We start from the raw sequence: 24,033 nt of genomic DNA, 5'->3' as shown, positions 1-24,033 counted from the left end.
CAATACCATAACGTTAAAATATCTTTGACTGAAAGCAGGAAGGTACAAGGAGAGGTGTCCATAGGTCTCCCATAGGAAGGAATCACCAACAGACTTTGAGGTGCTCGGGAACAAGTTCTTACAGTCAGGGGTTTCGTGCCCCCCTGCTGGCCCTGCCCTCCAGGAACAGTGGCCCTGGATACTGAGGGGCTCTCTCTCCTTCCTGTTGCTCTGAGGTGGAGGTGGGCCATCCTCTCCTTGGCTTCCAGGAGTGGTGGGTGACGGCAAATGGAGGGTCTGTTGGGTTCCCATGTCTTAGCACGAGGCCACTAAGGTCATGCAGGACACCATCAACGAGTTCAGTGGCACGCCGGAGGAGATCCGCATCACCATCGCCAACGTGGATTTGGCCCTGAGCAAGGGGAACGTGGACCTGGCACTGAGCATTCTGAGGAACATCACGCCCAAGCAGCCCTGCTACACGGAGGCCAAGGAGAAGATGGCCAGCATCTACCTGCAGACCCGCAAGGATGTCCACCTCTACATCGGGTGCTACTGGTGAGCCCTGGGCAGTGCACTGACAGCCCCAGCCCCAGTGGCATCTCAGCGAGTGTTTTCTCCAGATTGTCTTCTTCACCCTGGGTCTTCAGAATGTGTGCTCAGAGTGTGTTTGATGAAAGTAGGGAATTTCCCATGGGTTAGAATTTGAGTATGATAGGTTGGTCAGACCAGCTTGCGGCTGACCTGTGAGGATACAGGGGTGAATCTGCCCTGAGCCCTGCTTGCCCCCCGTTATGGGTCACATCCTGGTGGGAGCCATGGTTCTGCCCCGGCCCCTGGCTCTGCCTGTCCTTGAGGAAATGTTCAGTGACTTAGATGTACCAATGTGAGTGAAGGAGGATGGAGAGCAGGGATTGGAAGCCCCAAGTTACTGTCTCTACGATTTGACATTGGGACTTCAAGGGTACCGCCCTGGTCCCCTTCCTCAGGCAAAACTCTATCTAGGCAATTCAGGAGGAAGGGGAGGTGATGCCAAGAGCAGTGGGAAACCAAATAGTGGGGTGACATGGTCACACTGGAGGTTTAGAAAGAGCAGGCTGCCTCATGAAGAGGGGTCTGGGGGTTTGGGAGTGGAGGCCAGAGGAGTGGGTGGAAGTGCCGGCTGTGGTCCAGATGACAGATGAGGAGAGCCTGAACTAAGGGAGCTAGCACCATGCCTCATCTGAGCCAATAAGTATTGAGTGATGAATGAATGAGTAAATCAAAGAATGTCAGCCAGAATGAGTGGGAAAGAAGAGGAGATGGATTCAGGAATAGGAAGGATGCACAGGGCTGAGCTAAGGTTTTGGTTACTTTTGCAGGGAGCTCTGTGAACATCTGCCTGGCCCTCACACCAGCCTGCTACTGGGTGATGCTTTCATGAACATTCAGGAGGTGAGTGAAGGTCTCATGACCTCACCAAGTGGCCCCCTCCCCCCCAAAACTTACTTCTCCAGTGAGAGGGAAGAGAGAGACTGCGGACCCTTTCCCCACCAGCCTGAGAAGGCCCTCGAGGTCTACGACGAGGCCTACAGAAAGAACCCACACGACGCATCCCTGATCAGCAGGATTGGGCAAGCTTATGTGAAGACCCACCAGTACACCAAGGTCAGGCTGGGCTGGGATGGAAAGGGGTGGGGAGAGCCAGCCCAGCAGGGACGATGGAGGAGGGAGCATGGGTGGGAGGCTGGATGGGAGGGGAGACCCCACTGAACAGGGTGCCAAGGGGAGGACTCAGCAACTCCCCACCACCCCCCACCACCTGCCGAGGCTAAGGCTCGGGCCCTGAGCCAGGAGGGAGGCCTTTGCCTCTGAGGCTTCTGTGATCTGGAGAGTCACGCAGGCGCGGTGGCTGCGGCCGGGAGTGGGGTGGTGTGCACACGGTGTGAGGCGCTCGCGAGTAAAACCAGACCTGATGCCAATATTTCCTGTGTGCACTAAGGCGATTAATTATTATGAGGCCGCCCAGAAGATTAGCGGACAGGACTTTTTGTGCTGCGATCTGGCTGAACTGCTCCTGAAGTTAAAGAAGTTCAACAAAGCAGAAAAAGTTTTGAAGCAGGCACTGGATCATGACTTTGGTGAGTCAGCATCCTCACTCCCCTAGCCTTCGAGCAGACAGACTGCCCCCGGCCCGCACCCTCTTCTCCTGCAGAATGGGGCAGGGGACGGGCACTGGTTGGGGCTCTGAACCCAGCCTCCATCCTCCCCCATCCCCCGCTTCCCAGGGGCCAGAAAATGCTACTTTGAGTTTCCATTTTGCAGTCAAAGACATTCCATCCATGATGAATGATGTCAAGTGCTTGCTTTTGCTGGCAAAGGTTTACAAGAGCCATAAAAAAGAAGATGTGATGGACACTTTGAACAAGGTAATTGACAAGTAGACTCAAGCTCTTTATCTGCCATTTCCTGATGGGAGCTGAAGATAGGATAGGACTGCAGGTCTGGAAGGCTCCAGGCCTGGTCCTCAAAAGAGGATCTAGGTTACACCTCCGACCTCCACCTTGCATTTATCCCCCTAGCCTTGCTCTTTTATTGATTGTGCATGGAAGTGCTCTAAGCCCACCTGGGCTGGGCTGGAGAATGCAGGGCATAAGACAGTGCCTTTGTCCTCAAGGATGCTTGTGGTGATAATAATAGATAATGCCAGCAGGCTCCCATGCATTGAATGCTCTGTGCTGAGTTCTGTACTAGGCTTTTTGCTTTCTTATTTAATTCTCACAGTAGCCCTTTGAGCTAAGCACTGTGACATTACTATTTAACAGATAAGGCTCAAAGAGGTTAAGAAATCTACCCAAAGTCATACTGCTAGTAAGTGGTAGAGCTGAGATTTGAACCAGGTTTGGCTTGTCCCAGCCCAAAGTCTCCTGCTGTGAGACTCCTGGCCATTCTTTCCAGTCCTTCACTCATTCTACCCGAGGGTGTGGCCTGGCACTTGCCCCTGGGGTGTATTCTGTGGTTGTAGAACATCTCGGACTGCTTGAGGTGACTTATCCCCTTGTTTCCCTCTGGATTTCCATTCCTCAGTCTGGCCCTTAGGGAACCCGGGGCTTATCTGTGCCCACTTCCCGAAACTTAACCCTGGCATCCTCATTTCCTCTTGCCCCAATGCTCTCTGGTTACTCACTTGATCACTGTATGTCATGGACATTTGTGGGGGCCGCCTCAAGTTCCCAGCAAGGCAGTATTCAGAACAAATGCACCCATCAAAACACAGCCTGCGTTGAATACCTACTGTGTGCTTGTCCTAGCCTGTAGGACAGCTGAAGCAAATTAGATACAGTGAGTACCAAGGTGTGATGGGAACAGGTAAACGAGTCAAGTACAATAGAGTGTTTTGTTTGAGTGCCTTTGCTTCTGCTCCTGCCCCAGAGGCTGTGCCAGTTCACCTCCTGGGTACTCAGCCAGTGGCCCTGCCTGTCCAGAGCGACCCAGATTTGCTCAAGGGCACTTGAGATTCCCTTGCTAAGACAGCTGGCCCTGAGTTGAGAGCTTGGGGACTTGCTGTGAATTGGCCTGAGATCTGGCACATCAGGCTCTGGGTTTCTGATGCAGAGTTTACTGCTTTCCCAAGGCCATGGACCTCCAGTCTCGGATCCTGAAGCGTGTTCCCCTGGAGCAACCAGAAATGATCCCCTCCCAGAAGCAACTGGCAGCCTCCATCTGCATCCACTATGGGGAGTACTACCTGGCAGAGAAGGAGTATGCCAAGGCAGTGCAGTCTTACAAAGATGCCCTCTCCTACTCACCCATTGACAATAAGGTGGGGGTTGAAATAAGGTGGGTCCTCAAGAGCGAGACCCTCTTCCTTTTCTTGGGCCACGAAGCCTCGCAGAGCTCCCTGACTAGGGACGGAGGCCAGTTCCTTCTCTGTGCCTCCCTGCAAGGGGCACAGGCCCCTGGTGCCGAGGGGGCCTGCTCCAGCTGACCCCAGGACCCTCACCCACCACAGCCCTCGGAGCAAGACTGGAAGCCTTGCTTTGTTTTGTTGGTTTGTTAATATTTATTTATTTTATTTGGCTGCACCAGGTCTTAGTTGCCACATGCGGGTTCTTAGTTGCGGCATGCATGCGGGATCTAGTTCCTTGAGCAGGGATCGAACCTGGGCTCCCTGCTTTGGGAGCACGGAGCCTTAACCACTGGACCACCAGGGAAGTCCCCTGGAAGCCTTGCTTTGGACAGCCACTTGTGGAGGGTGGAGCGCGGAAGGTGTTGCTGAAAGGTGCTGCAAGTCTGCCCTTTTCAGGTCCCCCTTGCAGATGGAGAGACAATGAGAGTGCGGCTGCTGGGGGCTCTTTGGGCATGAAGCCCAGGCTAAGCTTCCAAGGAGGTTTGAAGTCTTGTGGGAGGTGTGGCTTCAGATAGGGAATGGTGGCTGGAGTTCACAGGCGGAGGGTAGATGAAGAGCCTAGTGACAGACCCATTCATTTATTTAATATGCTCTCATTTAACAGATTCCCAATATGTGCAAGCCAGGTACTGAGCTATGCCCTGGAGATGCAGTGGGGCAAGGCACGGTCTCTGCCCATAGACTGCCCTCAGGCATGGGGTACAGACAAGTACACATGCAGTTCTCATACCATGTGATACCCGCATGGGGCTCAGTACACTGTGGGAGCTCAGAAGAGGGGTACCTGTCCCGGTGTCTGGGGCACAGAGGGCTTCCCAGAGGAGATGAGGTCGGAGTTGAAGCTGAAGGATGAGTATGAGTAAACCAGGCCCCGACTCTCAGCGGTTAGTTAGTAAAAGGCACGGTGTGACTAGAGTATTGGGTGGGAGAAGGGGAAAGCCAGAGACACCATCCCAGGGGATCAGAGACATATTTTGAAGGCAGAGCTGATAGAACTTGGGTGTGAGAGAACGAGGCATCGGTCCCTGAGCTTTCCCATGATGTGCATTGGTTAGTTATTGTATCTGGTCTTGTCCAGGTGGTGCTGGAGCTGGCACGGCTCTACCTGCTGCAGGGCCACCTGGACTTGTGCGAGCAGCACTGCGCCATCCTCCTGCAGACGGAGAAGAACCATGAGACAGCCTCTGTGGTAAGAGGCTCCGGGCCCTCTTTCCTGCCTTCCCCAGGGTCCCTGCGACCGCATGTGGGCTGCTTCCTAACCCCGTAACCCCAGGTGCCCGGCTGACCTGGCCCTGAGGGGCTGTCGGGCAGCAGGACTCAGCACTGGACCCGCTGCCCTTCGGATGGGAGGGGCGGGCTGGCAGCAGGGGGCAGCAGCGACCTCCCGGGCCAATCTGAGGGGAGGTGGTGAGGCTGATTCACTCCGGGGGAAACCACACCCAACTGTTGAAGGCAGGGGTGGGACAGGTTCCTGGGGCTTCGGGAAGTGTGTGGGAAGAGCCATCCCCAGTCCTGCCCCTCTCCACCCTGTCACCCAGACCACCTTCAGGGCTGCCCCAGCGGAGGTGGGGAGCCCCCATTCCACCTCGCTGCCTGGAGCTGGTAGTTCTCAGACAGGGGTGGAGGGCCTAGCTCCTCGCGTGTCTACCCCCAGCCTTTCCTTCCTACTTCCATCCTTGCCCCCTCTTCTGGGCTTCTCCGGTGGCAGCTTCTCCCAGCGCCCAGAGAGGCTACCTCGGAAATCCTCTCCTACCTTCCCTCCTTACCCACCCACTTCCCACGACAGCCTCCCCGCCATGCCCATGCAAGCTGCTGTCCCAGCATCGCGTGTTTTCTGATAGATGATGGCTGACCTGATGTTTAGAAAACAGAAATACGAAGCTGCCATCAACCTCTACCACCAAGTCCTAGAGGAAGCGCCAGGTAACTGCCTTCATCGAGCCTACCCACTGAGACTGCCTGTGTCAGTTCCCAACAAGCGAGGGCTGCTCTCCCCCCAGAAGGGTGGGCCCTCTCCCCTCCTTCCTGACTGAGCAGAGGAAGCCCCCTCCTCTCTGATTGTTCCCAGAGAGGCAGGAAACTGATAAAGGCCCAGTGGAACGTGCTGGCCCTTCCCGAGTCCAAGGGGCCAGTTCCTGGTCTCAGGCAGGGCAGTGCTTGGCACTGGACCCGAGACAGCCTGTCTATCCCCAAATCACAGACACTGGGGCTCAACATAAGTCCCCTTTTGAGGTCACAGCCACCTAGAGGTAGCTAGAAATTCTCCCCTGACATGTAGCTCCATGCCCACTCACTGCAACATAAAACCACTGCTTCTTGCTGGGGAAGGGGCCAGACACGAGGCTCAGGGTGGAGCCCCGGCCAGGCCCACAGCAGAGTCACCCAGCAATCACAGCTATTAGGAGTTCGGGTCCTGGAGCCAGACTGTCTAGGTCTGAATCCTGGTCTTCTATTTACCAGCTTTGTAACCTTTGGCAGATTACTTAACTTCTTTGTGTCTCAGTCTCCTCATCTGTAAATGGGAACAATAAAGAGTACCTACTTTATTGTGTCTCAGTGGAGACCAGTGGAGACACTGGAGCCACTGGCTTGCCCCTGCTCAGCCCAGACAGGTAGTGTTTTCTGGTCCTCCCTGCCTCTCCCTACCTGATTCAGCTATTGGTTATCAGAGCCTGAAGGTTTCTGCTCTCTTGTTTTAGACAATTTTCCTGTGTTGAACAAACTAATCGATCTGCTACGAAGAAGTGGCAAACTTGAGGACGCCCCTGCCTTCTTTGAATTGGCCAAGAAGGTGTCCAGCCGGGTGCCTTTGGAGCCAGGGTTCAACTACTGCAGAGGCATCTACTGCTGGTGGGTTGGGGTGGGTGTGTCGGCAGTTATGTGCAGGAGGCTGTCCCTAATGGACATGCTGGCGTTTGCTAGGGAAGCAGAAATTCAGCTTCCAGATCAGGAAGCAGGGAGACCAGCGATCCTGCCCCTGCATTGTGCAGGTTCACAGAGTGACCTCTGTGTGTCCCTGTACTCCCCGGGCCTCAGTTTCCCTGTCTGATTCTTGGTGTTTCTCTCCTCCACTATAGGCACGTAGGGCAACCCAACGAAGCCCTGAAGTTCCTAAACAAAGCGCGCAAGGACAGCACTTGGGGCCAGAGCGCCACCTACTACATGGTGCAAATCTGTCTGAACCCAGACAATGAGATCGTGGGTGGAGAGGCTTTCGAGAACCTGGTGACTGAGAGCAAGTGAGGGCCCAGCTGGCCGGCGAGGGCAGGGGCGGGACCTGGGGGAAGGCGGAGAGAGCCCATGGCCTCTGGGTCAAGGCCAGGCGAGGGCCAGGCTGGCAGGCCAGCGCCCTCTGCCCTCCGGCTTGGCATCCAATGCCCGCGGCTCCACTGACAGGAAGGAGTTGGAGCAGCACGGCGTGCGCACTGCTGAGAAGCTGCTGCGGGAGTTCTACCCGCACTCGGCCTGGGGCCAGACCCAGCTGCGGCTGCTGCAGAGCCTGTGCCTGCTGGCCACCAGGGAGAAGGCTAACATGGAGGCGGCGCTGGGCACCTTCATTGAGATGGCCCAGGCCGAGGTGCACCAGCTGCCCACTGGGTAGGCAGGCGGTGGGGGGCGGCTGAGGGCCGGGCGAGGCAACACCTGCTTCCCACCCGCACAGAAGGACAGCATTCCTGCCCTGCTGGCCGTGGCACAGGCCTACTCACTGCTGAAGCAGGTCCCCAAAGCACGCACGCAGCTGAAGCGTCTGGCCAAGGCCCCATGGACGCTGGCCGAGGCCGAGGACCTGGAGAAGAGCTGGCTTCTGCTGGCCGACATCTACTGCCAGGGAGGCAAGTTCGACCTGGCCTCGGAGCTGCTGCGGCGCTGCATGCAGTACAACAAGGCAAGGGGCGCACGGCTGTCAGGGCAGGGTCGGGGGAGGGGCACATGGGCTTCGGGGGCAGAGATGCGGGGGTAGGAGGGAGATGAGAAGAGGCGGGACAAGAGGGTTCCCGTGGACCACAGAGCAGGATGGGAACGCGGAGCAAGGCAAGAGGAGGCGCACAGTGTCCGGCAGCCCGGAGAGGGGAACGTGGAATGGGGAGGAGAGATGGGAAGGGTTCATGGGGTCGAGGGGCAGCGTGCAGGGAGGGTTTGGTGGGGCCGGGAGGGGCGTTTGCAGGTCAGGGCAGGAGGGCTGCGGAGGAATGGGTCCTGTCAGAGTGGGCACAGCTGAGAAGAGGGTACACAGTTCACCCCTCGCCAAGGTGGGCAGTGCTGCTGGAGTCCCTGAGTGGTTTGGGTGAATGCACCCACCGCCCATCCCTTGCCCCCACCGGGACGGGATGTGGCTTCCCCTCCGCAGAGGCTCTGACCGGCTTTCCCTGCAGTCCTGCTGCAAGGCCTACGAGTACATGGGCTTCATCATGGAGAGAGAACAGTCGTACAAGGACGCAGCCACCAACTATGAGCTGGCCTGGAAGTACAGCCATCATGCCAACCCTGCCAGCGGTAAGGCAGCCAGGCAGGCGCGCGTGGGTGCGGGAGGGAGCTGGGCCGGAGGACCAACAAACTCACCCCACAACACAAGGCCTATGTTCTGGCTGTTGTGGGAACCAGAAGGGTTCTCAGGTCGTCAGAGTGCCACCCATTGTCTGCATTCTTCCTGCCTCTGGACAGGCTTCAAACTCGCTTTCAACTACTTGAAGGACAAGAGATTCGTGGAGGCCATCGAAGTCTGCCACGATGTAAGCCCCCGACAGTGGTGGGGGGCTTGCTGCAGCGGCAGGGAGCCCTGCCTGGTGCTTCACACCCTTTCTCTCTCGGTCCCAGGTCCTCAAGGAGCGCCCCAACTACCCCAGAATCAGAGAAGAAATTTTGGAAAAGGCCCAAGGGTCTCTGAGGCCCTAGCTGTGGTCAGTGGGAGCCAGGGTGGGTGGAAACTATCAACCTACAGAAGTTTCATGGAGGGGGTGGGAAGTGGGTCAGTGGAGAAGAGAGTCAGAAAATGACATATTCTTCCCATTTCTATATTGTGTGTGGTTTATGTGAATCATGCCTAATCTGGTCTAAGGGACATCCCAAAGCTTTATGTTTTTAAGGCACAAGAAGCAATTTTGCTCTGGGGAAGAAAGCTATCAACCAGCTTAGCTTCCACTGAGCTCACTGGGCAACTTCTAATGGGCCCCACTTTTATCCCAGACTCTCAGAGGCCAAAGGGGAACAAAGAGGTGGTTTAAAAAATACCCTACAGCTATTTTAATATTTTTATGTTGGCCCGTACAAGCCTCTCTTCTCCTGTCTGGTCCCCAGAATCCTGGATTAAAGAAGCAACTGCTCCTCTCTGCCAAGCTGCCCCCTGTGTCCTCCCTGGCAGAGGCCCAAACAGGCCCACTCTGTCCATGCATTCTGCCTCCCCCTCCCCAAGTCTTCAGCCGGCATCTGCTGGTCCTTACCAGCTTGGGACAAACCCTGATTACTCTTGCCTCTGGCAGGAAAATACATCCCAAGAAAAACTAGCTCCTACTTCATCTTTAGTAAAAGACAGTGACCAACTAAGTCATCCTCGAGGAACCCTTTTAACACCTCAGGGGACAAAAGCAGGGGTCCCTGTGTAGATGAATAGTGTTAATTGTAACTGGCAAGAGGGTGACAGAGGTCACCTTTGGTGTGCTCCCAATACCTCTCTTCCTGTTTTGCAGGATGGCACTAATGGGCCAGTCTGACCTCAGGGGAAGGAACTCTGAACTGGGAGTCAGGAGGCCTAGAATCTCCCTGTGTGACCTTCCCCTCTGGGTATGTGTCCCCATCTGTGGCAGGAAATTAGACTAGATCTCTGTGTTCCCAGATCATGGTACAAATCCCTGCTAATGATATACAGCAAACATTTGAAAGTTTAATAACCATGTGTTTACGTATCATCCTTATAGAGAAAAATAGTACAACAAACTCATGAATTTGCGGGTGCTGTTATGTAGAATGGTTCTAACTTTTAAGCATATTGATATAATTGATATAAAGTAAAATACTTAGTATGAGTAGAATGCAGATATGGCAAAGTTTTCAAGAGAAGTTGTCCAGTGACTAAGGTTTGGGAACAGTGAACGGGTAAGGGTCCCTTCTAGAACAGCCTAAGTCATCCCTGATGGCTGCGAGCCTTGTCTTTATAACATACTGCTGATCACGTGCATGGCCTTTTGGTATGAGTCAGTGATCTGGAACGTTTTCCCCAGGTTACCACCATCCTTCCTATGGGAAGCCAGCTGCCTTTATTATGATCTGCTTTACAACCTAGTTTCTTGGGGTGGATTATGTTGAGAAAAAAACCCAAGTGACCCTGGGGCCCTAGATGGGGAGTGGGTAGGCTCAGTCCAGCCATGGGCTGTGGCCACGGGATGGGAGCCTGCAGGGGCTCCCAGCCAGAGTTTTGGAGCTGTCGGGGGCTGCCACCCAGACCCCCAGGCTGGCCAGAGCAGAGCCTCAGGACCCTTGGAGAGACCCAGGTTTTGGATCATGCGTGCTGGAGCAATCTCTACAATAGGGCTCCCAGGGATCAGTGAGAGGGGACACGAGACAACTTGATGTACCAGAATACTCCACCCTGAGACGCCTAAGACCTGGCTGTCCCTGCCTAAGCTGGTACCAGGGACAGGCAGCCCCACCATAGCCCAGACTCCAAGCCATGAGTTCTCTAACGGCCACTCCACTGACGACATGACCACGTGACCATGTCTACACATGTCCTGAGGCAAGCGATAGATACCTAAAGGATGACAGAACTGGCAGAAAAAGAGGATAAAACATACAGAAATAGAGCAGACACATGAAAACAGAATGGGAAGTCAGACACGCACCCGAGGCTTACATGTTCCAGGCACTCCTCTGAGCACTGGGTGCGTTATGAACTGAGCAAGCTTGTGAGGTGAGCAGTGTTATTATTTGGACAATACGGGGGACACCCAGGCACAGAGAGGGGAAGTAATTTGCATAAGTCACCTCACTAGTTAGTATAAGAGCTGGGATTCGAACCCTGGGACTCTGGGTCTGTGCTCTTAACCAGTAAGCCGTAGAGAGGAAATAAGGGGTGCCCAGCACAGGCAGGGAGACCCAAGTCGGGTCTTTTCAGTGACCCCTCCTAGCACTTGTATAAATCATTATTATTCCTAGAGGGGAGGTCAACCTTGCTCCTCAGGCCCCCAGACTGGGGCCCCCTGGGGCAGAGTGCAGCCTGCTCTTCTGGCCTTTGGCCCAAGCTGCCAGGGACAGGTCAGACAGGTCTGGCTGGTGCAGATGGATGAGGTTCTGCAGCTTCCGGTGCTCAAGTCCCCAAGGACCTCAGCCACTCAGTCCCACATAAGGCCTGCACCAGCCATATCCCACTGCCCGCTTCACCCTCAAGGCCAGGCCCCAGCTCAGTGCGGGTGAGTGGGAAGAAGCCCACACCCATCCCAAGCGGACAGCCCTGTCCCAGAAGATTGCCCTGCTGCTGCTCCCCACCACCAACCAGGTGACCACTGGAGATGGCTTCATCCACGGGGAAAACTGCTCCATCTGCCTGGCCAGCCTCTTCTCGCTGGCTTCCTGTCTCTGAGTTGACTGGCTGGCATGGAAAGAGGCCCAGTGTGTCCCCCACTTCTATCCCCAACACAGCCTCAATGTCCATACTGCCCAGCAGGGCCTGTCTCCCCCTCCCCCTCCCTCCTCACTGCCACCTGAGGGTGTACCTGTGCTCCTGGTCCCACAAATGTGTTCCCAGATCCACAAACGCAGACCACACTGAAAAATAGAGCCTCTTTATTGGTACCTGTAAGCTCAGGTACAAGGTGTTCCCACAAGCTCGCAGGCTGGCAAGGCCTCCTAGGCAAGACGGCAGGCCCAGAGCCTGGGCTTCTTGGCACAGACACAGAAAAATGAATAAATTACAGTTCTAATACTCAGGGACAATATAGAAACTATGATGCGAAATTCAACATCTGCAAACAAACGGCATGAGCTGTAAGGAGCCACCCCTCGCCCTTGGCCAACTGGCCTTAGGGTACGGGCAGGGGGACCAGGCTGGAGTGCGTGCCTGGAAAGCTCTGAGTGGTCAGGGGCGTGCTACAGGCCCTGGGGCAGCCCCTTGCCCTCTCTGGGCCTCCTGCTTCCCCCTCCTACATTGATGGGCTTGGAATAAAAGCTGCGGCCTTTGGGGAGGGGGAAGATGGGGCAGAGGACAGGAAGGAGAGGGGGCTGCGTGGGGCAGAAGAGGGTTTTGGTCACGGTTGGTCAGCCCAGCCCCTCCCCCTGCCCAGATGCTGTCCCAGGCCAGCCCCGGCTTGCTCAGCCAGCCGGAGCAGGGCAGCTGCCACATTAGACAGAGGGCTCAAATCCATGCCTGGTCCACACCAAAGTCCCGGCAAGGGCAGGGCTGCAGGACTAAAAGGCAAAGGGACTCGCAGGCGTCTGTGTCCCACCCCGACCCTAGCATTGCCTGCCAGCCACCTAGTCTCCAAATAAATTATTATGGAAATAAATTATAGTCTTCACAGTCCAGAGGATTCAGCCACCCATGAGTCTAGGGCTCAGGGTGGCAGAAGAAGCCTTAAGAAGTGGCTGATTTCAGCCCTGTGTGGCTGTCTTTGGGCTTAGGAACATCATACAAGACCGAAAAGGAGTCTGCAAAGCTCCAGGGGAGCCACATTTCTTCCTGCTGCTGGCACGGCCATGGAAGTGGAAGAGAGGATGTGGGCATATGGGGGACCAGGCGGCTGAAAGGGGAAGTGCCCCCCCCATCCCCCTTCAGCACAGAAGGTTACAAAAATAAATAAATCAATCCAGAGTGTTGCATGAAAATTAGGAGCGCCCACGTGGGAGCCAGCCAATGGGAGACCGTTACATACAGACAGACCTCAGGGAGCCCCCAATTACAACGAAGCAGCAACAGGGCTCTTGGGGCCGGGAAAAGGCACCCTAACCCTCACACAGACACAGGCTCCACCAGCGACGCTGGGGCAGTGTCCTCAAACAACTGGCCGTCCATGAAGGGAGCCAGGGCCTCGGCGGCTGGCTCAGACAAGCCCATGATGGACTCCAGGAAGCACGTGCTGGCGTCCCCAGGGGGAGAAAAGGCAGGCAGGGCAAAGTGGGGCGCCTCGAGGTTGTCCAGGCTATCAGACACCTTTTGGGAGGTGTAGTGGGGCCCCAGACTGTAGTCTGGCAGGGCCTGGAGCAGCTTGAAGGAGTCACAGGAGGACAAGCTCAGGTCCACTGAGCTGCTCTGGCTGGCATCCGTGATGGCTGGCACCGGGGGGCTGGGGAGGCTGCCTTCCCCCAAGCTTGCAAGGCCACTATTGAGGAAGCAGCTGGCATCCAGGTTGGCGTTTTCATCCAGGATGCCTGACGCGAGGCTGGAGCTGGAATAGCTGTGGGTCCAGCTGGCCAGGCCAGCGGGGTCACCGGTACCAAAGATGTCAGCTGGGTGGAAGCAGCTGAGGTTGTCCAGGCTGCCCACACCCCCTTCCTCCTCCTCCTCCCCCTCTCCACCCAGGTCAGAGTCACTGAAGCTCAGGATCCGAGCCAGGCTGTCATCGTCCACTCCGGGCTGGAAGCCGGGGCCAGGCAGGGCCGGGTGGGCAGAGCCACTGGGGGCCTCGCTGCTGCTCGATGCTGTGGACGAATCGGTCATGTCGCTGCTGCAGCTGTTGTCTCCCAGCTCGCTGCTCACGGGGGGCTTGGCCAGAGGGAACGTGGGGGCCAGGACCTGCTCGTTGGGGCTGAATGTGGCACCCTGGGCCGGGGCCTCCAGCTCCCCAAGGCTCTCGGCCCCCTGCTCCAGCTGCAGGCGGGTGAGTGTGTGGATGAAATGGGTCTGAACTCGCGCCTGATTAAATTCCACACGGCCCTTAGGGTTCTCACAGCCCTCTCTGCAGCAGCCACAGGGGAACGCTGTGTGGTCCATCTGCAAAGAAAGCAGAGGTGCAGGTGAGGATCCGGCCGAGCCCAGAGAAGCCCCTGACTCAGGCTCGCCTTCCCAGCCCCGCCTGGCTCCCGTACCTGGCACTTGATGCCCGCCAGGCTACAGCTGCAGGTCTCAGGATCACAGACCCTGTCACAGCGACAGCCACAGTCCTCCCGGGACTGGCGCAGGGCCTGCAGCTCTCGCTTCTCCTCGCGATCGATTCTCCGCACGCCCGAGGCCCGCAGCAGAGCCCGCCGCTTCCGGGCTGGGTAGGGCTGGAGGAAGGTCATTTCCTCCAACTGGCCACCTGCCATGGCCACTGCCAAATCCTCCTCCACAAAGGCATCATCTATGGTGTCCACTGTAAGCGGCAGGCCGGCCTCTGTCTTGGGTATCCCGGTCTCCGAAAGCTGTGTCCAGAGAAGAGAGGAGGGACGTGAGAGGCAGACACGGATGCGGTTTCTGGCAGCATCGGTCACTTGATAAATACCTCCCTGCCACGTGCTTACTCTCTCTGGGCTGGGCACTGTGGATGCCATAGTGAATGGGACAGCCAAGAAAACACCCTCAGGGCATTTGCAAACAGGTTTCCTATTCATGTCATTCCCCAGTTCATGGACAAACCCCCTCCCCCAGACAGATACACGGACCCCCGGTGTCCCATCCACTCCCCCTCCCCAGTGAGGTCAGGCATATTCAGGCACCACGCCCCCAGCCCTGCAGCAAACAGGAGACCTTCTATACCCATCTGCCTGCAGATAATTTGGCAGCAAACCCTGATCAGGCCAATCACAGCCCCACAGGCCTCCCAAAAACACAACAAGCAAATCGGCATCCACCCTGACACCTGTCCCCCCAAGGCTAGGACTTCCGAGCAACACCTGGGGCGAGGGCCATGCAGAGGGTCTCCCCACCTTCCATCTCAGCGCCTCCAGCTTCTCCTCCTTCAACCGTAGGCGCAGCTTCTCTTGCCGTGCCTGGGCTTGCTCCTGCGTAAACTCGGCCAGGGAGAAGCGGCGGTAGGCACTGTGGCGGGAGGCCATACCCAGGGTGCAGCCGCCGCGGCTAGGCACACTGGTGAAGCCCTGGCACCGAGGGAAGTAGAAGACAGTGATGCCATCGAAGGCTACCCGGCCTGGGCGCTTCCGGGGGGCCCGCTTCAGGATGGACAGGGCTGGAAGGCAGGCAGGGAAGGGGCGGGCATTAGTTCTCCGTGAGGCAGGGCCTAACCCCCAGGAGGTGATGCTGAACCATCTCTCCTCACACCCCTCCCACCCCAAAAAAGAAATGAATCTGAGCCTAGGAGCCGGCCTGGCCGAGCCTGGAACTGGTAAAATGCAACATCACCCTATGTCAACACTGGCTCATTGTTATTTACCAGTCCAAATGAGAGCATTAAACATCTTTTCCATCTTTAGTAGCCATTTAGTAACTGTTCCCCTGCACAGTTTTCTATAGTTCTTTTTTTTTTCTTTTTGTAGCGGGGGGTGGGGTGGGGGTGGGGTGGGGGGGGGGCGGGGGGGGGCGGTGAGTGCCATGCGGCATTCGGGATCATAGTTTCCTGACCAGGGATGGAACCCGTGCCCCCTGCAGTGGAAGCACGGAGTCTTAACCACTGGGCCACCAGGGAAGTCCCTCTATAGTTCTTAAAAAATTTATTTGTAGGAGCTTTTTATATATATTCAATATTAGACATTAATCATCTAACCTATCTGTGCAAATATTTTAGTCCTTTTTTTTTTTTTAACATCTTTATTGGAGTATAGTTGCTTTACAATGTTGTGTTAGTTTCTGCTAGTCCTTTATTTTTGCTTGTGGGCTTTTACGAAATAATTTCTAAGGTTTATGTAATCAAAAGTATATTGAGCTCTTCCTTTATAGCTTCTGCATTTTGCAACAAGCTTAGAAAGGTCTACCCTTTATAAGTTATTAAGTATGTTGATTAGTAAGCTATGTATATTGGCATATTCGATATATATATTGGTATATTATTGATTTTTATTGGGTTGAACCATAAGAAGTTACCATGAAATAATCAAATCTTAGCAATTCCATATATTTAAACTTAATATATTAATTGTGTACCCAGCTACCTGAGGGAATTCCCTTCTAATAGGTTTTCTGTATACATATTCTTGAATTTATCATGTAGTCGAACACCTGCAAATCATGGCAATTTTGCCTGTCCCAATCCAGTATATTTCTCATTCTCTTTGCTAACTGAATTGTCTAGCACTTCCTGAACAATGTCAGCTAACAGTGGTGACAGACAGTGTCCTCATCTTGTTCCTGACTATTCTTATCATACAGAGGGTCTTATCTAGAAGGAATATTACATGTTATCAAATATTCTTTCAGTATCTACAGCGGCTCTTATATTTTTCCTCCTCTGACACAGTCATTTGGTAAACTATATGATTAGATTTTATAGTATTAAACCATCCTTTTATTTCCAGAGTAAACCCATAGTAGTTTAGTCAGTTAATGTACTGTTAGATTCTATCTGGTAAAAATTATACTTTTTCATGTATAATGTACAGATATGCATATAGTACATAAATAGACATATCTGTGGTATTAAGACATCACGGTGGGGAGGATCAGGGAAAAAATGTCTCAATGGGCTCCTTGGGGTTTGGGGTGCAATAATGAAAAATAAGGTTGAGAAACACTGCTCTAGGGCCACCTTTGTCAGTTTGGAATCAGAATTACGCAAGCTTGAAAAAATAACTGGGAAAAAACCTTTTCACTGCGTTCAGGCAAAGCCAAACAGCATTTTGCTAGGCGAGGGACCGGCCTGACAGGCCCCGCAGCACAGAAGCGTGGGGTGTGGGACTCAGGCAGTTCAGTTGGTAGAGGATAGGGAGCCAGCTGGAGAAACAAAACAGGAACTGAGGGACAGAGCTGGGCGGGAAGGCCCCAGGGCCACTGAGGAGCCCTGCCCTGAACATGATGACTTCTAAGCTGGAGAGTCCCAAGGTTAAAGGTGAATGTAGCTGGACCCAAGTACCTCTGGACAGGGGGCATTCCCGAGTGACCCCTGTAGGACAGGAAGTGGATGAGGTGGGGAGTCAAGTAGGGAAGCTAAAGCCATGGGGACACGACCTCCAGAGGCCAGAACGACTTTATCAGGGCCCCCCAGTTTCATCTTCAGGAAGGAAAGAGGGGTGTAATGCGTTCCCAGGGTGAAGGGACTCACGGGTGAAACTTCGGGGGCCACAGAAGTCACGGTCAGGCAAGGGCATCTGATCCCAGGGGCCCTCCTCATCCGAGTCCCACGATGGGGAGGCCGAAGAGCTCGGGGAGCAGGAGGGAGAGTGGCGGCCCGAGGAGGACAAAGAGGAGGAGGATGAGCAGAGCGAGGAGGAGTCCTCGTCCAGCTGGTCAAACTTCCTCTTCAGCAGCCCAGTCATGGTGGTGAGGGGTACGCTGGGGTCTGGGCACAGACAGCCTGGAACAGGAAGGGGAAAGCTCTAGGTGGCAGGCCTGAGGGCAGGAGGTGGGCACCCAGCCCTGGCCATCACCTCTCCCACCCACCCTCCGAGGCAGCCCAGGCCCTCCCCGAGGAGCCCTACGTGCCAAGGCCAAGTCTCTAGTAGGCTTCTTTGCACCAGACGGAGCACTGAGATCCAAACCCTCGTCCTGGCCCTTACAGACTCCCGCCACCTCTGCCCCAAAGGCTTCCTGGGACAGCGCCGGGCACCTTCCCCTCTACCTCCTGTAACCCACCTACACGCAAGCACACGCCAGACCGGCAGATGGACCGACAGACCTCAGCCTGGCCACGCTCATTCCCCGGCAGGAATCCTGGGGCTGACTCACTGGCTGGGTGATTCACACAGCTGCATCTGTGTGCCTTTGTGTGTGTGAGGCTGGGCGCACGCCGGCAGCCTGCACGGCCCTTGTACAGTGGCTCTTCCTCCTCCTCCTCCTGCCCCTAGCACACCCACAGACACGCCGCCCCGCACACCCCGGCAACGGGCCCTCGTTCAGGGCCAGGCTGACCAGGACTCAAGGAACAGGGTGGCTTCGACACCAGCCCCAATTTCCAGCGTCCAACTTTCCTGTGATGGAGCTGCTCGGACTCTCCCTTAGAAACCCCCGCCCACAAGAGAAGTCCCCGGCCTCCAGGCCTGACTGGGGCCAGAGCCACCTGGGCATTGTGTCTCTTTAGCATCTCCTGTTTGATCTTCAAAATTCACCTTCATCTTGCCTTCCACTCCAATACTAACCCTGTTTGTTTGAAATAACTTCCTAGGGAAATTATTTTCTCCCCTTGAGAAAAAACCCTCTTCTAGTAAAACTGACCGGCCAAGACGACGCTCTCCCGTCCGTAGCTGGGTGACTTGGAGCACCCCAGGATACACTGCTCGCTGTGTCTCCCCTTTAAGGATCTCAGCCCTCCACAGGAGTGCAACCAGAGATTCCCACAGCTTGGCTGGCCTCAATCGAGTGGAGGGCACTTGGGGTTCCTTCCCTGAAATGCTGCAGCAAATAACAACCCCTTCCACTGCTTGGGAATCCCCAGAGGACTCAGTCCTTAGGGCTGAGCCCAGCTACCTTGTCTCTCTGTGCCTCCTGAGCACTCAGGGCTGGGCCCCAGGAGGTCACCAGGAGGAAGGGGAAACGATGCAGAGGCCCCAGTGCTGGGGAGCCCCTCCCCCACTGCCATCACAGGAAATGAGAGTGAACAGGAAAAACCAACCAGAAGGCTGGCGATCTCCCTTACTCAGGTGTCCTTTCTAAACACCTCTATCCCCGTTTGCCTAGCCTTCCACAAAATCTGTGGATCCCAGACCCAGGCGGTGTGCCGTCAACCAACTTGCTAGATGAAATTCATCCCAGGGACAGCCTCTCCCCACAGGCACATGAGCAGCAAGAGAAGCTCCCCGACTTGCCAATCCTCCAACAACAACGGGCCCAGGGAAGGAGGACGCACAGGTGTTTCCGGGGGCTTCTCAGCAAATAGTTTCTCAGGCTTGGCACCCCCACACTCCCCAGGGTCAAACCACAAACAAACACAACCCAGCTCTCAGCTGACCTGAAGGCTCTCACAGGAGATTCAGGAACTCATGGCCCAGAGGCAGGCATACACTCACATACACACAAGCAGACAGAGCACAGAGGCACCCAGACACAGAAACACACAAGGACAAACCACAACCCACGCATCTTGTCCCCACCACAATCCCGCTGGGAGACCCCATCCTTTCCCAAACTCCAGATGCTGTCTACAAGGTGCTGAATGCCTTCCTAATCACACACCTAAGCCTGAGATTCCCCCAAACCAAAGGCTCACTTGGTCTCTCTGCCTGGCCATCCCTTAGAAACAAAATACTGCAGGCCCCAAATCGAACCCCTTGTCTCTGTTCCCCACCCCCCATGCCATCTGTTCCTCTTCCTGTGTTCCCTATCTTAGTAACAGCACTGCCACCCACCCACTTACTCAAGCCAGAAACCTGCAGTCATCCTCAACTCCTTCCTGTCTCCCTCCATCCACATCCAGTCACCCAGTCCTGGAAGTACACATTAGCTCATTTAAGCCACACAAGGCCAGGCACAGACTTGGTAGGTATCACGGAGGCCACCCAGCATAGTGTTAAGAAAACCTTGGCTCCAGAACCAGACTGCTTATTAGAACCCTGGCTCGGCTATCAGTTGGCTGGGTGACCCTGGGCAAGTTCCTTAACTTCTCTGTGTCTTCAATTCTTTGTCTTACAACCTCACAGGGATGGGAAGTTTACGTGAATCATTACATGTCAGGTTCTTAGAACAGTGGTAAATGCTTGGTGAATGTGTCATTCTACACTGAGAAAAAAAGAAAGAGCTCCTGGATACACACAATACAGATGGATCTCACTGATATCATGTTGAGTGACAGAAGCCAGACACAAGATTACATGTGAACGAAGTTCAAGAAAAGGCAAACCCAATCAGTGATGATACAATTCAGAATCGTGGTTATCCAGCAAGTGGGAAGGGCATGCACTGGGGACAGTCATAAGGGAATTTTCCTGGGGCGGAGGGGGCGGCGGTCGGGGGTGAGGGGTGTCTAGAAATATTCTATGTTGATCTGGGTGGTGGTTCCATGAGTGTCTAAAACATCTCACTGTACACATAAGATTCATATACTTTGTGCATTTTACGTATGTCACCTTCAATTCTGAAAGTCTGTTACCCCTATGTCTCTGTTCCACTGCTACTACCCATGTCCCCTGCCTCTGTTCCTGCCCCCTGCCCGCAGCCACTCTTTACCCTGCAGCTAGAGTGATCTTATTAAACCGCGCGTCTATCTACTGCCACCCCCATGCAGAAAATCATTCCCTAAGGGGAGCCCTTAGGATCAAGTCCACAATTCCAAAAGAGGCTGAAAAAGGCCTGGCTGCTCCCTCCCCTCCAGGTTCATCATGCAAGACTCTCCCCACCCCCCTCACTTTATACTCCAGCTGAACTTGCAGTTGCCCAAATGGCCATGACCTGCTCACCTCCTGGCCTTTGCACAAGCTGGAACCCAGCCTCACTCCCCTTTAGAAGTCACCTCCAAGAAGGCCTCCCTGAAACCCTCACTCCTCCCCACTACATGCCTCTCTGGGCTCCCGCGGGCTCTGGGATTCCCCCACCACAGCCCTTACGGCCCCGTCCTGCAATGGCCTCACTGCTCATCTCCCTCATGCCAGGATGAAGGCCTCTCGGCCTGATCGGCACTGTGCCTGTGCCTGGAATAGAGTCTGGCACAGAGAAGGCTCCTGAGGACCATCAGAGGTAGGCGGCTGACGCTGCAGATCAGGTATACACAGAGAAACGATTTAGGCACATGAGGTCTCTGGGGCCCACTGGTCAGTGTGCCCTCCTCCTGCTCCTGTCACAGTTAGTTGGAGGGGAGGACGTGCCCATCCCCCAACCTGTGCCTGAGGGTTTGAGCAAGAATAGCACCCAGAAGGGGGTAACTCTGAGAGCAGGAAAAGGAAGCTCAGGCTGCAGGCAGGTGCCAACACAGGCATCTCAGGAGGTTCCCCAAGAGTAAACAAATAGAAGGAGTGTTAAGGAAGCAGGTTCAAGCCAGACACCCTGGCTCTGCCTCAGGGATGTCTACAGAATGGGAGCTTAAGGTGAGGGGGTTATAAACTCCAAGGCTGCAGACAGGGAAACAGGGACACAGGAAAGCTACAGCCTGTGGTGCAGGTTCTAACGAGGAGCACCCAGCAAACTCTGCAGACCTGGAAATGGGAAATCATCTCCTCCCTGACACTGGGGGAGGAGGAAGAGCCCCTGGCTCTTGTGCTTGGCCGCCCGACCTAGGGATCCAGAGGCTGAGAGAGGCAGAGGCAGATGAGACAAAAAGACTCAGCCAGAGACAGGAGAGGCCAAGTCAGAAAAGGAATGAGAGATAGTGAAAGAGTCCAAGAAAAGTGTCAGACAGTGAGTCAGAGGGTGGGGGAGGGGCCCTCAGCAGCTACCCAGGAATCAAGATCCTGACCGTGGCACCGTTCCCAGGGTGAGCACAGCCCCCTCCGAGGGTCCTGGAGGAAGGAAAAGCAATTCCCAGGAGCCGGCTCAGACAGAAATACCACACCCCCAAGGAGCCCCAGAGACAGGCCCTGAATCGAAGAGAACCAGGCTTCTTCCGGGATCTGCCTGGGCCCTGAGAATCAGGCCGCCCTGCCGTCACCACTCACAGAAGCTGACAGCCCAGGAGGAGGAGGGGCGCCTCCCCACCCTACTAGCCACAACTATCTACACACTCAGGCCACACCATGTGAGCCGAGGGAAGGCCACCTCACCCTGGGTACCAGGCAAACAAAGGCTGTTTGGGGGCAGGAATCCCCAGGCCTCTGAAAAGTCACACCAACTCCTCTTCGACCACAGCAGTCCCAATGCCCTGGCCCCCAGTTAGAGCTGGTATTGGGAAGGGGGCACCTTCAGCTGCCTCCACCCTCCTTCAGGAATTTGAAGAATGTCCTTTAACCTCAGAGTCCCAGGCCTTAGCCAGGCCAGGCCAGCTCCCCGCAGTACCTGGGGTCAGATGACCTCGGATCCTCAGGAACTACTTACTGGCAGAAGGAGAGAGCACCTCTGAGCACCTCAGGCCCCCAAGGGGATTGGCTAGAAAGGCAGCCAGGGCAGCCCAGAGAGGGCAGGCAGGAAGCCTTGGCACACCCCTCCCCCACCCATCCCTCCAAAAGTGATCCCCAGGGGAGGGGACAGTTCCTCAGCCTTGGCCTCCAGGGCCTGGCACTGGGGGGGTGCCAAATGTTTGCAGGCTACATGAGGCAATTGCTCCTGCAGAAAGGAAACTGCACCTGACAGAGACTGCTTCCGCCACCTAAGCGAGGCTCCCTTCACTCTCATTCATTCATTCCTTCAACAAATATTTATGGAGCGCCTATGACATGCCAAGCACTGTGTCACACACCTGGGCATACAGGGAGCAAGACACAGACCAGTGCTGCCCCCCTGAAGCTTTGAGTTTAGTGGGGAGGAGTATAATGAGTTACAAACCGTGTTGAGTGCTGGGATGGAGGGTGGGAGGGGTACAGCTTGGGGTGAAGACAGGTCTCTTGGAGTAAAGGATGGGATGTAGGAAAAGCTCCAGAGAGAGAGGGGGGCACAGGAAGCATGAGGGACTTGAAGAGGAAGAGGCAGAGAGATGAGGGGGAAGGGGCGGCCTGGGTCGGGGCTTCAGGAGCCAGGGAGCCAGGGCTGACAGGGCAGGCTTTAGCCTGAGGGCACAGGAAGCCACAGAAGGGTTGAAGTAGGGAGTGACAATACCAGATTTGCATTTTAAAAAGATGGCTCAGCAAGAGACAGAAGGGGGTGTGACCGGTTGGACCAAGCTGCCAGAGCTAGGTGAGAGATGACAGGCCAAAGGCTTAGGAGAAAGGGGAAGGGAACCTGGTGACCTCTGGAGGTGGGGACCAAAGAAGGCAGTGATGATGAGGATTTGGGGGTAAGCTATGAGTTCCGCTCCAGAGGACTGTGAGACATCTGAGTGGAGGTGTCGAGTGGGCAGTGGAGCCGGGGAGGGACCCCCTTGTGTCAGGAGTGTGGGCGGTGTGTGACTGTGCCAGGGAGCAGGAGTGACTAAGTGTGTGACGGCTGCTGTAGTGTGGGCATCTCAACAGTGCCGTGTCGGTGTAAGGGCCCCCGGGGAGGGGAAACTGAGGACCTGTAGGAAGTACGTGCTGGGGAGGGAGCCGTACATGGGAGAAGCCTACATGTGCCCGCGGGTGGCCGATGTAGCTGCGCCCGTGACTCACAGCGGTGGCCTCTGCGTGTGACGGTGACTGACAAACAGGTGAGCGTACGACATAATCCCTCCTCCTCCCTCCCTCCCGGGGTCCGTGACTCACGGAGCCTCACTCCACGCTCACCCCTCCACTCCCTCCCTGACTGACGCCGGGCACTCGCCGCAGCCCCGGCACCCGCCCCCGGGGGGAGCCCGAGGAGGAAGGCGACAAATGTCACCTGCTCCGGCCATGCGAGGAACTTCTGAAAAGTTCTCAGGCAACTGGGTCAAAAGGGAACTCACCCGCGGACGCGCGCCCGTCGCCAGCCCGCCGCCAGCGCGCAACCCCGGCTCGGCAGCCACCCGCCCCGCGCTCGGGGCGCCGTGACCTGTTGGGGTCCCGGCGGCGGGGGAGGGGAGCGGAAAACCTGAGACTGTCGCCTCCCGGTCTCCCGACCCGGACTCCGGCCGTGGCGCGCCGTCCGGGGCCGGGCTGTCCCCGCCCCGGCACCCGCTCAAAGTGGCGGGGGGCAAACGGCAGGGTCCGGGAAGCAGCGCGTCCCGTGCGAGACACCCCCTCCTCAAGGTCCCGTCCCCTGGCCCGGAGCCCACGGTGCTGACCTGCGATCCGGACGCTCGCCACGGGCAACGCCGCGACCCGCGTCCTGGCCGGGAACGCCCCCTGCGCTGCGACCCCGCGCTCGCTCGCTCGCTCGCTCGCTCGCTAGCTCGGCGGGCAGCCGTCGGCCCAGCAGCCCCTCGCTCTGCGCGTCCGGCAGCGGCGGCGGCGGCGGGAGACTGGCTGCGCCCGGCCCCGCCCGCAGCTCCGCCCTCCTCGTCAGTGGAAAACTCCGGGGCTCACGGCGCTGACGCACGCCGGGCCTCCCGCCTGCCGCCCCGCCCAGCCCCGCCCCGGTGGCACCGCCCCCCCGCCCCGGAGGCACCGCACCCCCCGGCCCGAGCCAACTAAGCGGCCGCAGGCCTCCCTGTGGACTCTGACCCCGCGCCAGCGCCGCGGGC

General features: G+C 56.1%; 2 protein-coding genes across 5 annotated transcripts in view; one reads left to right on the top strand and one right to left on the bottom strand.

The window, feature by feature from the left end:
* TTC21A (tetratricopeptide repeat domain 21A) overlaps positions 1 to 8,881 on the top strand; it is a 30,026-nt gene extending 21,145 nt beyond the window's left edge. For 2 of the 3 annotated variants that reach the window (XM_082413735.1, XM_082413733.1), the window contains 14 exons: positions 299 to 537; positions 1,341 to 1,626; positions 1,961 to 2,099; positions 2,284 to 2,387; positions 3,593 to 3,781; positions 4,947 to 5,057; positions 5,710 to 5,791; positions 6,568 to 6,718; positions 6,946 to 7,107; positions 7,265 to 7,445; positions 7,530 to 7,754; positions 8,242 to 8,362; positions 8,531 to 8,598; positions 8,684 to 8,881. In XM_082413735.1, the coding sequence (XP_082269861.1) occupies positions 299 to 537; positions 1,341 to 1,626; positions 1,961 to 2,099; positions 2,284 to 2,387; positions 3,593 to 3,781; positions 4,947 to 5,057; positions 5,710 to 5,791; positions 6,568 to 6,718; positions 6,946 to 7,107; positions 7,265 to 7,445; positions 7,530 to 7,754; positions 8,242 to 8,362; positions 8,531 to 8,598; positions 8,684 to 8,761 (2,136 nt within the window). In that variant the 3' untranslated portion in view covers positions 8,762 to 8,881. The remainder of the gene's footprint in view (positions 1 to 298; positions 538 to 1,340; positions 1,627 to 1,960; positions 2,100 to 2,283; positions 2,388 to 3,592; positions 3,782 to 4,946; positions 5,058 to 5,709; positions 5,792 to 6,567; positions 6,719 to 6,945; positions 7,108 to 7,264; positions 7,446 to 7,529; positions 7,755 to 8,241; positions 8,363 to 8,530; positions 8,599 to 8,683) is intronic. The other variant, XM_082413734.1, reaches the window with a different exon arrangement.
* Positions 8,882 to 11,627: 2,746 nt separating this feature from the next.
* CSRNP1 (cysteine and serine rich nuclear protein 1) lies at positions 11,628 to 23,826 on the bottom strand. 2 transcript variants are annotated; one of them, XM_082413740.1, is made up of 5 exons: positions 23,635 to 23,826; positions 16,987 to 17,238; positions 14,702 to 14,961; positions 13,883 to 14,197; positions 11,628 to 13,787 (listed from the first exon to the last, which is right to left on the bottom strand). In XM_082413740.1, the coding sequence occupies exons 2-5, from the start codon at positions 17,198 to 17,200 to the stop codon at positions 12,807 to 12,809; spliced, it is 1,770 nt and encodes a 589-aa protein (XP_082269866.1). In that variant the 5' UTR covers positions 17,201 to 17,238; positions 23,635 to 23,826; the 3' UTR covers positions 11,628 to 12,806. The 2 variants fall into 2 exon arrangements, with proteins under 2 accessions (XP_082269866.1, XP_082269867.1); XM_082413741.1 differs by lacking the exon at positions 23,635 to 23,826 and adding an exon at positions 18,096 to 18,570.
* Positions 23,827 to 24,033: the final 207 nt, after the last annotated feature.

This window comes from Balaenoptera physalus (assembly GCF_965194825.1).
Source record: "Balaenoptera physalus genome assembly, chromosome: 11".
NCBI lineage: Eukaryota > Metazoa > Chordata > Mammalia > Artiodactyla > Balaenopteridae > Balaenoptera > Balaenoptera physalus.
Note: the sequence above shows the minus strand (reverse complement) of the source record. Positions and strands in the feature narration are given on the sequence as shown.

Bases quoted from the DNA above. Each gene is read 5' to 3' on its own strand.
- CSRNP1 (XM_082413740.1), bottom strand. From the start codon at position 17,200: ATGACTGGGCTGCTGAAGAGGAAGTTTGACCAGCTGGACGAGGACTCC. The intron at 14,962-16,986 runs GTGAGTCCCTTC...CCTGCCTTCCAG, and splicing joins TGGCCCCCGAAGTTTCACCC to CCCTGTCCATCCTGAAGCGG. The intron at 13,788-13,882 runs GTACGGGAGCCA...CTTTCTTTGCAG, and splicing joins TGGCGGGCATCAAGTGCCAG to ATGGACCACACAGCGTTCCC.